Source organism: Sus scrofa, chromosome 1, assembly GCF_000003025.6.
Source record: "Sus scrofa isolate TJ Tabasco breed Duroc chromosome 1, Sscrofa11.1, whole genome shotgun sequence".
Lineage (NCBI taxonomy): Eukaryota > Metazoa > Chordata > Mammalia > Artiodactyla > Suidae > Sus > Sus scrofa.
The window spans coordinates 68,669,480-68,681,232 of NC_010443.5; the positions used below are offsets into that span (position 1 = coordinate 68,669,480).

General features: G+C 31.4%; 1 protein-coding gene across 6 annotated transcripts in view; it reads left to right on the top strand.

The window, feature by feature from the left end:
* GRIK2 (glutamate ionotropic receptor kainate type subunit 2) overlaps window positions 1-10,969 on the top strand; it is a 628,363-nt gene extending 617,394 nt beyond the window's left edge. For 4 of the 6 annotated variants that reach the window (XM_021073336.1, XM_021073346.1, XM_021073345.1 and 1 more), the window contains one exon: window positions 9,246-9,609. In XM_021073336.1, the coding sequence (XP_020928995.1) occupies window positions 9,246-9,410 (165 nt within the window). In that variant the 3' untranslated portion in view covers window positions 9,411-9,609. Of the gene's footprint in view, window positions 1-4,885; window positions 4,973-6,510; window positions 6,646-9,245 lie in introns of all 6 variants that reach the window. The other 2 variants (XM_021073356.1, XM_021073366.1) reach the window with 2 other exon arrangements.

Sequence of the window (11,753 nt, forward strand, 5' to 3'; positions counted from 1 at the left end):
TTATGCATCTTAGGCAATTATCATTGTATCTCAGGTTATATGGATTTGTTTGAAAGGTCCTGTGTTCATCTTCCAAGTCTTATTTATAACTGAAAAAAGCTGCTTAATATACAGAATTTTATTTTCTCTGGTAATATATCATCTTTACATAATTCATTGGTTTTGTAAGCACTAATTAATCATGAATGATTATAACATTTTAATTTTTACAAAAATTTATAACAATGATGGTTCATTAATTTAAATTTGAAATTATTCATTTCTTGTTTTAGAATTTTTTAAATTTTTTTGTTACTATTATTCTTTTTTTAATAGTTATTTCCCCAATACAATTTTTTTTCTATTGTATAGCATGGTTACCCAGTTGCACATACATGTACACATTCTATTTTCTCACATTATCATGCTCCAAGTAAGTGACTAGACTAGTTCCCAGTGCTACACAGCAAGATCTCCTTGCTAATCCATTCCAAAGGCAATAGTTTGTATCTATTAACACAAAGCTCCCAAACCACCCCACCTCTTCCCCCTCCCTCTTGGCAACCACAAGTCTGTTCTCTAAGTCCATGATTTTCTTTTCTGTGAAAGGTTCATTTATGCCTTATATTAGATTCCAGATATAAGTGATATCATATGGTATTTGTCTTTCTCTTTCTGACTTACTTCACTCAGTATGAGAGTCTCTAGCTCCTTCCATGTTGCTGCAAATTGCATTATTTCATTCTTTTGTGTATATATACCACATCTTCCTAATCCAATCATGTCGATTTCTTAAATATTTGAGTATATCCTCTTGAATTGATTATATAATTCTTCCCTCTTTTGGTTTTCCCAAGACTAGTAATATAACTTACATAGATTGATCTTTTGTTTTGTCTGATATGTATGCAGAAATATTTTCTTTTCTGTGTAATTGAAAATGGATTTGCCTGTACAAATTGTCTTTTATTGAACAGTTTAAACATGAATCTTGGAGTTTCTTGACATGAAAAACTTAATGACGAAAATAGTCCCTTTCTTATTACTTAAGAACAAAATAGTAAATTTGAGAAATAAAAATATATAAATTATTGCTCAGATATTGAAATTCAAAACTATGTGTCCTGTCTTGGATACATATTTTTTTTATAACTTTCCTCTAAGATGATTAAAGTACATTTTAAGTGCTACTTGGTATGGTTGTTTTTCAGGATATAGAACATTTTAGTCAATGTACTTGTTTGTATTATAGAGCAAGTAAATATTATCGAAAATAATCTCTAAATAATAATTTTCAGTCACTGAAAATTCAAAAAAAATTTTTTGAGGACACATAGAATGTTCTTCAGTATATAAGCTGAGTAACAAAGGTAAAAGGCAGTTGTAACTCATAGTAGAAGGACGAATAAATGAAACAATGCAATTTGGGAAATAAGAAGAAAGTGGTAGTGTTTTAATTTAATTTAAACTGGCAAGACTAGGGATCCTGAGTGAAAGAGTCTTCACAAGGAAAACACTTTTCAGTGCTGGCTGAATCTGTATTTCATAGAACCAGAAGAATGTAAACAGGCTGTTCACTGATCCTTATACACAAATTGCTTCCAGTACATTGAAGAATAGTTCTAACAGGAGTAATACTTTATAAAGAAGTCATTTATTGAATAATATGTAGGAATGCAAACTGCCATAAATCATCAGTAAAGATTTCATTTTGATATTCATATTTTCCAAATAATACCTATTTACAAACCACAGGCTATCCATGCTTTTCATGTATGGAATTTGGTTTAATGTATGGAACTTTAATTTAGTGTATAGAATTTAAATTGCATTTAATGGTTCAGAAGGTAAAAGTCCTGAGTACATTTTTAATATAATACAATTTAGCTAAAACATGTTGCTATTCAGAAATGAAAAGCTGCAAATGAATTTTGGGCTAATAGTACATTTTGTATTGTTCTTATGTTGCTGCCTTACTTTGAGAGCAGAACATCTTCAGTTTCAGTTAATGATCTTTATGAAGACTAAGTGGATGGCTCTTAAAAATGCTTTTACATGTAAATATGAGATCATACGTCAAAATGAGATGCCAATCTTTATTTTACTCACTAATCTACTTGCAAATCCGCAAACGGATTTCTAAGTCATTCATTTATGATAACCCATACTCATTTTATGCCCATAAGTAATGTTTTAAAGTAAGATTGTAGCTGACAGATAATAGTTTTGCTACCTGATTTTCATAAATGACTTTAGAATTTTTAAAGTATAATATATCATTTGAGTACAAAGTTACCCTGAGAACTGTGCAAGGATTATTATCCATATTATGCAGATGAGGATAAGTATCTCAAGGGTCAAGTATGTTTCCCAGTGTCAAAGGGGCATAGACTAACTCTCCTTACACTATATCACACTACTTGAAGTGGAAATAGAATATTTAACTATTTTTTCTTGACACTGCATTGATAAAATGTGGGAAGTAGGAGTTTGAATCAGATAAGCAGATTCTGGACTTTAATCACGAGCACTGTTTAGTTATTTCACTTTCCTGGACAATAGGTATGAGTTTTGAAAGAAAAAAGATGGGATCATTTCTCAAATATGTTCAACCTTAGACAAAAATTATTTAACTTTCTATACATCTTTTAAAATAAATAAATGAATGGATTACAAATACAATGTGAATGAAAATATTTTAGAAAATAAGATAATTAATAGAGTTTTTTGCATGTGTCTGGTGTACAATGAGCAGCTACTGTTATAACACAATAATTATTTTTATTCATAAAGCTGATACATTTTAACTGTTGTACCTTAAGGAAAAAAGAGCTTTCCTGGAATTAAGCATTAGTTATTTGGACGTTATATACTTTGCTGAAAAATTGTATTATTATGACTAGCAAGAATATGATGATTAACATTGCTTTTGCTTAAAATTCACTTCACAGCTATATCAACTAAAGTGGTGTTGAAGCTTGTCAGACCATATTTATTGATTTTTCTAGCTTAAGCAGGGGAAGTGTAAAAATGTGTAATGATGCCCCATTTTTTTCTGTCTCATTGTATTTACGAAATGCAATATAAATATATTCAGTAACTGTTTCTGTAAGAGTCAAGGTTTCTGAGAATATTTTAATCTTTGGTTATGTTCATCATTGTAAAACAATCCATGCTAAAGCGTAGAATGCTTTGTTGTTTTATTTATTGAGAAAAAAATGTATTTCTTTCAGCCCAGTAATTTTTTTCTGTCTAATTATTTAGTATTCAAAAAATTACCATTTGTTAAGAAGGGGGTCCAGGTAAAAGGCTCTGTTGAAATTCAAATCACTGTTCATGCAGCCTGCTAATATGGTAATGCACTCACAGAATGGAAGTCAAGAGAACAGCTTTCCTCTTTTAGCTCAGATACCAGTTATGGACCTTGGATGGTTAACTTGACTTCTTGAGTTTTTGTCTCTAGCTGTAAAATTACAGTGATTAAGCAATCGATTCACTAAAGAACCTACATGTAAAGTCCCATCTGATTTACAGCTTATCTAAATAATGCTCTTTTTAAAAAAGAGCTGCTTTAAAACTGAATGTCAAGATCAAAATTGCTATATATATATACACACACACACATATATTTTTAACATGAGTGTCTTAACTAGTCATTTTTCATCTCTCATTGCTTCACGGTTACATTCATATAGCCTTAGGTAAATTCATACTTCAAATGTATAACATTATCTTTTTGATATTTTTAAAAGACTGCCAATTAAAGAGTATAAATCAAAAGGAATGGGCCATATTAAAAGACATTCATCTTCCTCGTTCAGCCCACCAACATTTATATAAAACATTGCATATTACCTCCAATATACTTTTTATTATTATTTATTTAATTTAATTATTATCTAATATGGAATAATGTTCTGCAGGGATTAATTACAGTGACTGTCACATTTGTCTCTACTACAGGTGATCTGGAATTCTTAGTCAAATGGCCTACAGTGCCAGAAACTAATTAGAAAAGTGTCTGAGAATGAACTAGGTGTCCATAATCACTTAACAAATAATTTAAATGACCAAACAGTTTGGTTGATACATGTTAGCCTATATTAGGACATTGAGTTGCAAAATCTGAGAGAAGCAGCTTAAAGATGTTTTGGTAGGGCTCCAAGTAGAAACTATGCAAGAATGATTGGAAATTATTCTGAATGAATATTGGAATATCATGTAGTTAATTTTATACCATCAAAGATTAGGGAAGCAAGACATATAAAACAGAGTTTTCCTCCTTACAAAATACATACTAAATAGAGACTTGATAGTAGCATATAATATTTATGACAGTTTCTCCTTCAACTGATAAATGACTATATATTCAACATGTAAGTAATGAGCTTTAATGTTTAAAAAAATTGAACTGGTTATTTTTCATCAGTTGCTGTTTTTAAAATATAGCTAAATATAAATTTTTAACTTAAAATGAGTTTTAAATATATCAGTGTTCAACATGAAGCATGTTTACAACTATATTGCTAATATTCAAAAATTTATATGCTTCTCAAAGTGCTGTCACATCATATTATCATATAAACATATTTATAAGTTAGAAAGTTAAACTCTTAAGAATAAATTATTCCATAACACCAAGAATGATACTCTTAGAACATTTATCTGTAGACTCTATATATTTTGTCTAATACTTAAAATTTTTAAAATATAGCCTGTTTAAAAGGCAATATAAATATAGCCAAACACTTATTTTTAAGGTTACCAGATCTGCCCTGTTTCAAGAATGAGAGATGTGTAAGTACAGGTTGCCTCACTAAATATAGTGAATTTTTATGATGAGTTTAACTAATTTAAATGCAATTATACATGCTAACAGCTCAAAGATTTAAATTTTCATTTTCAGGAATCTTCTATTTGGTTAGTGCCACCCTACCATCCAGACACTGTTTAGTAAACTTTTGAAACTTACTAAAAGAGGTTTTTAATAATGGTTAGTATCCTTGTGCCTTTCTTTTTTCTTTTTGTAGTCTGTTATATTGTGCAGAAACATTTTTGTGGTTGTTTTCACCCTAAGAAACTTAATTTATTTAATGACACAGTTTATGTGTTTCTGTCCCTAAGAAGTGATTTGAAAAGCATGCTAGTTTTCTTTCTCTGCCTTACTCTCTCAGTCTCTCCCTTCCTCTGTCCCTCCCTTCCTTCCTTCTTTCCTTACCGCACCCCTTTCTCTTTCAGTCTTATTTTCCCTCTTCTTCCTCCTTCTCCCCATCTTCTTTCTTCTTCACTATAGCCTGGGAAATTCCTATTAAATGCATTTGGGTTTTTCAAACCCTTATTTCATAATTCAATAAAAAGACAATTTAAAAATTCTGATCATGATATGAAGTAGGAAAGACAATTTGTTTCTATCAAATAACATGTTAGAACTTTAAAAATCAGATGTAGTAATTTTTGGCAACATCAACACAGGGAACAACTGTATTTCAAAATCATCTGTAAAGTTTCATCTCTAGACTCTTATTTAGATCAAGATATGAAATTTACATTATAAAACTTTAAAAAAAAAAAGAAAATATGTGTTTTCCCTAATGCCACAAGTAAAAAATACTTTATGGTAACATTAAATTTTAAATATTTATCATGTTGATTCCAAACTCTTGCTCAAATTTGAAGGTTTGCATAGTTTTGTTAAGAAGTAGAAATATTGCACAAATGAAGAAAAAAGCTATTATCTCATAGTGACATTATTAGAAGCTAAGATAAAACTATTTTTTATGTAAACTTATATTGGTAGATCAAAAAAGAATTGGCAAAATTCAGCTTATTCAGAGAAAAAAATAACATTATATAATCAAGGCTACTGATTGCTTGCAGTTTCTTGATTAAAATTTTCGCTTCTAATGGCTTTGTAAAGTAGAGAAAGCCTAATATGGTAATGATGAGATTACATGTTTATAATTCTCAGAGTTTCTAAATTTGTGAATATAATTTACATAAGAATTCTAAATTATAAAAGATAAAGGTATTGTGATCTTTGATTGGGGCAGGGTTTTACCTACATTTTATATTAATCAACATTATTAATTTTATATTACATATAATTCCTTTAAAAGAGTTTAAATGTGTTTATTTGTAGTGTGAATTTAACTATAGGATACTAAATACAGTTTACTTATTAACTAGAAATAAAATTTAGTCATTTCATATATGAATGGATATGTACATTTATAAGATTTTTTTCTAAGAAAATCAGTTGTTTAGACCACTGTCTTACCACAGATAAAATAATTAATTAATATTTATATTCTATCACTTTTTGAAACTAGTATAACCAAAATATCTAAAAGTTGAGTTTGCCAAGGAGGGTGTTACAGATTATTTAACATTTGGGAAACTTTTGTTTTAAATGAAGGCTTATTTCAAACAATTCAACATTATTCCATCCTATAATATTTTTAAGTGTAAATGGCATCAAATTCTGACCTTGTTACATTATCTAATCAATTATTCTGTTAAATGTTTCAACAGAGAACCAAGACTAAGTTCCCTCGAGACTATGTATTCCTCCCTTTTTTGGAGTCAGATCATTCCATTGCTACAGTGTTGTCATCATCACCATCTTCATCATCATTATCATCATGTTCTTAATAAGTACATCTAATAGTAGGTATTAAGCAATAAGAAACACTGTAACCATATCCTAGCTATCAGACATCATATAGATAATTTAATAGAAATAGAATTCATGAATTTTAGAACTGTATAACACATAATAAAAAATGCATAGGAATAAATGTAGTTAATGGGGATTTCACGTATAGCATTTAATCATCTCCCATTACAAGTACTAATAAATTAATATTTTTACTAATTTAATGCTAATAAAGTTTTATATGATTAATCAAATCATTAATAGTCTATGCATTTTACTAAACTTCAGAAAAAAAATCTTTCTTAAGTAATTAAATTAGAAACATTGTTAAGCAAGAATAAAAATGTGAGGATCATATATAGCTATTGTTAATTGTGTCAACATTTAAAGAACATATGTGTGTACAAATCAGTGCCATGAAAACTTGATCTCTGCTCTTTATAATTCAGTAAGGGGGATACATCAAAGACCTAGAGGCCAGAGAAACATGAGGACAAGGGAAAAATATTAAATTGAGGGGACATAATTATCCTGGTCAATTGGAAAGTGATTCCTGAATAAGTTAAAATTTGAGTCAAGGCCTGAGGGATGGGATAAAGCTGAACTGATAGGAAGAATAAAAGAACTCAACAGGGTATCAGAGCAAGGAAGAGCATAGGGGAAAAACCTTGAAGATCCAAGCAGAAAGAAGGGTGTGTGTAGAGAAAAAAGAAAAGGTGAGAAGGAAAGAAGAGGTAGGGCTGAGTCAGAGAGGTCAAAATAGTAAAAAGAGGAGATTTGAATTTCCCCTGTTTCTTGGACAAGGAAATACTATTAATGACTGATTTTTTTGTCTTTTTTTGGGGGGGTATTAGGGCCACAGCCACAGCATATGGAGGTTCCCAGTCTAGGGGTCCCATCAGAGCTGTAGCTGCCAGCCTACACCAGAGCCACAGCAACACTGGATCTGAGCTGCATCTGCAACCTATACCACAGCTCACGACAATGCCGGATTCTTAACCCATTGAGCAAAGCCAGGGATCGAACCTACGTCCTCATGGATGCTAGTTGGGTTCGTTAACCTCTGAGCCATGACAGGAACTCTGAATAACTGATATATTTTTTAAATCAATAGATTTTTCTGGTAATTGTGAGCCTTTGGGAAGGTAATAGCCTAGACATAAAGTTTGGATGACCACTAAGGGAACTGCTGAGGAATCCGTAAAAGAAAAAGGGGGATATAGCCCCAAACAGATAAGAAGCTGTTCACGCAGGGACAAAAGTAACAAAATTGAGCATCAGATTATCTGCTGGAGTTGCCAGTGTGAGCTCAGAAAGTACCTTACCCTCTCTCTAAATGAGTTTTCTCTCTCATAGAGATGCTCTCTTTAATTCAGTATTAGTTTATGTCACAAACGATGATGTATACAAAGCATTTTTAAAAATATAAGGCACATATATGGTATGAAATATTTTTTTTATCCTGTGTTAATTTGGAATTAGCCTAAATTGATAAGCAGAGGAGCAATACCAAAAGCAAAAAAAAAGTCTTTACATATATATTTAATTAGGTTTATTTCATTATGCTTCCATGTCGCTTTTTGGAATTGTGTAAATTTTTCATACTTGTCCGCATTTTTAGTTGCTGTCCACATTTTTAGTTATTGCACAGAAGGAACCTAAGTCTTAGCCCATCTGAATGTCAACACCGATATGCAACTTGTTCATGAATCTGATTTCTTTGTAACTAACACACGTGTATCTCAGCTGGGGAGGGAAACTAACAAATTTTTGTTTCACATTTTTGACTCTGTAATAGGAATTTGAGGACTATGTAATGATGAGCCCAGGTATACAGAATTTCTAGAAAATCTGTTGCCAATGAAACCAGAATTTTTTTAAAAAATTACTTAATAGGGTCATTTTTTTTACTCCTGGAATTAATTGTTTATCAACTCTCAGTTATCAAGCTGATTATGACAAAAAAAGTTACTATTGTGCATGGATTTTTAATGTACTACAGTTTGTCATCTCATGATTAAATCATATGTGTTGTAATCATCATCAATAGGCATAATCACAAAAATATATGACTTCCAGAAATTGTTTTCCATATTTTTATGTCTAAATGTGAGTACTATTTTTGTTTTGTTTTGAAATGCACAATGAAGAATCCATGTTTAAAGAAAATTTTCATGTCTCATGTTGTGATCTAAGAACTAGTATATTTTTCTAATTTTTTTTAAAAGCATGAATGGATTCCTGGTAACTGATTTGTGTATATGTGCTTGTATATTTAAATTTTAAAGTAGATTTATATCTTATAATGTTAATCAATTTTAAACCTGAAAATCATATTCAAAATATATGTAACGTATGCATTCCAAGTTGGCAGGTTATTTCACTATCAGGTAGAGATTTTCTTTAAACTTGCCCACTTTGATAAAATATTTTAATTATAGTATTTTATGTATTAACTACAATGTAACAATTTGCTATAACTTTCTTAATGGAGTTCTTCAAAACTTCAAAACTGCTCTGTTGATAAGTCTGTTGAGAATGATTTTAATATTGTTTTAGAACTGTTGCAGTTGATCCGTCTTGTAATATTTCATTTTCTGTTATTCTGTAGAGGTCCTTCTGTAGTGCCATGGTAGAAGAACTGAGGATGTCCCTGAAGTGCCAGCGTCGGTTAAAACACAAGCCACAGGCCCCAGTTATTGTGAAAACAGAAGAAGTTATCAACATGCACACATTTAACGACAGAAGGTTGCCAGGTAAAGAAACCATGGCATAAAGCTGGGAGGCCAAACACCCAAGCACAAACTGTCGTCTTTTTTCCAAACAATTTAGCGAGAATGTTTCCTGTGGAAATATGCAACCTGTGCAAAATAAAATGAGTTACCTCATGCCGCTGTGTCTATGAACTAGAGACTCTGTGATCTAAGCAGTTGCAATGATCAGACTTGATTTACAAGCATCATGGATCAACCAAGTTACACGGGGTTACACTGTTTATCATGGGTTCCTCCCTTCTTCTGAGTGAATGTTACATACGCATTTTGTGGCTGGTTTCAAATGCAGTCCAGTGAGAAATTACAGGTTCCTTTTGAAGTCCAACTGTTGCCAGGAGATGGAATATCAATGCCCCAAGGGTGACCAGTAAAAAAAAAAAAAAAAAAAAAAAAAAAATCATTAAGAATAAAAATACTTGGAATCAGCAAAAACTGTAGTGTTCCAAGAAACAATACAGTCTTCTGAACACCCGGATGAGAGGGTGGTGATGTTACTAGCCCCAGCTACTCCGTATAATGATCATCTGAATAGACAATATGTGTTTATAGGATGCGAAAAAAGTGTAATGCAAAACAAATATGAATTTCATGGCAAGTGGAATATAAAACAGATCTTCATCAGTGTTTTGCTTTCTTTTTCTTTTTGTTTTCTGACAGTCTGTGTCACTGATTGAGATAGAAATGTCAATTTCCAAGGCAATAATGTTTTTCCTTATATTCACCAATTCAGGAGATTAAACATGTAACTCTTCCAAATCCCTGCCTATTCCCCTGACACCCTTTCCCCAACCCCACACCAAGAATAAAAAAGCAACAGTTGGTTCAGAGATTATGAATTTAAAAGGATAATGTTTTGCAATCTTTGTCTTAAGTTGTAAAAGAGAGCTGAGTATTGATAGTTTCGTGGAAGACTGAAACTTTCATTCTAACATTCCGATATGTTAATCCAAACCCTCCTTCCCACTATAAATGAACTTGATGGAGCCTGGGCAGTTCTCAGTGAAAGGAGAAAGGGGACTGATCATCTAAAGAAAAGTACATGTGGCGAACTTTGATGTGGACTGCATTTATCAATACAGTCACAATGTTAAATGAACAAAATTCTTGAGCAGTTTTTTTCAAAAAAATGTTCAGGTTTATTTGTGGAAATGCAAGATTTCTATGAAAATAGTTTTTGTATGGAAATTTTTGTAATACTTTTTATCAACAAAATAAGAACACGTGTTCCTGTCAGGGGTGTGATGTCAAGCATGAATGGTAGTGCGTGTGCACCACCAACGTTTGGTGAAAACTATTTTTATCAAGAAAAAAAGGAATCATAGAAGAGAAATATTTTCAAGTTAGATAATATAAAAGCTAGGTGCACTACCACCACTGCTTACCATGCCACACCCCTGGTTTCCACGAGGCTGATAACATAATGTAACGAACAATTGTGTGTAATATGGTAAAAGACACAGACCTCTTGACAACATTGTGATAACAGTTGAGTGCACACAGTTTGCTGTTTGAATCCAATGCACAAAATTTAAAAAAAATCATTAAAATTATGTCCATTTTACTTTAAGCTTTGACTTTCATTTTTCTCTTGTATGTGTAGAATGAATACACAGTATCCTTCTTGCTTTAAAGGAAGTATACTTCCTGAATCCTTCTAGGTCATTGAGGATGGCCACTTCACAACTAGCGGGAGAAAAGGAGAAAAATAGCTCTGGCTATGAGCTACTCAGACATAGGGGAAGCTGGAATGGGATGTAAAATGCAATATTCAGGCTTAGGGTGGTTTAAATGAGAAAAATAGCAATTGTGGAGGCTATAGGCATGATTTTACCTCTTTTTTGAGTGGATATTGACTATGTCCATAGGGTTGTGTAAGACTATCTCCTGATTACTGATATTATATTTGAAGTTCAACTCATGTCTAATTTAAGAACTCATTGTGCACTCTTAATCTAATGTAACTCAGCAAAGGGAGAAGAAGAGACAGGCTCAGTATCAACAAGTTAAGAAAAACTAATTATAACTGCTTACCAAAAAAGACCTCTGAAATATCTCTTTAAACTCATGAAAGTTGCACAAATTGCTAATATCTATTAAATTAAAAATTAAATGTTCAAGTGTTTTCAACATTTCTAGTGTCAGGGTTATCTGAAGTTCAGTCTCATATATCAAGGATAATCTTTTCCCCAAATTTAATTTTAGTGACTTAAATGAGTCGCTATAACAAACTTCAATTTTTTTTTTAGTGGTAAATAACCTCAAATAGCATAGTTTATAAAAATGATGAGATTTTAGTCAATATTTTAAGTTTTTACTAATCAGATTCTACTAAGATTTTAAAGCAC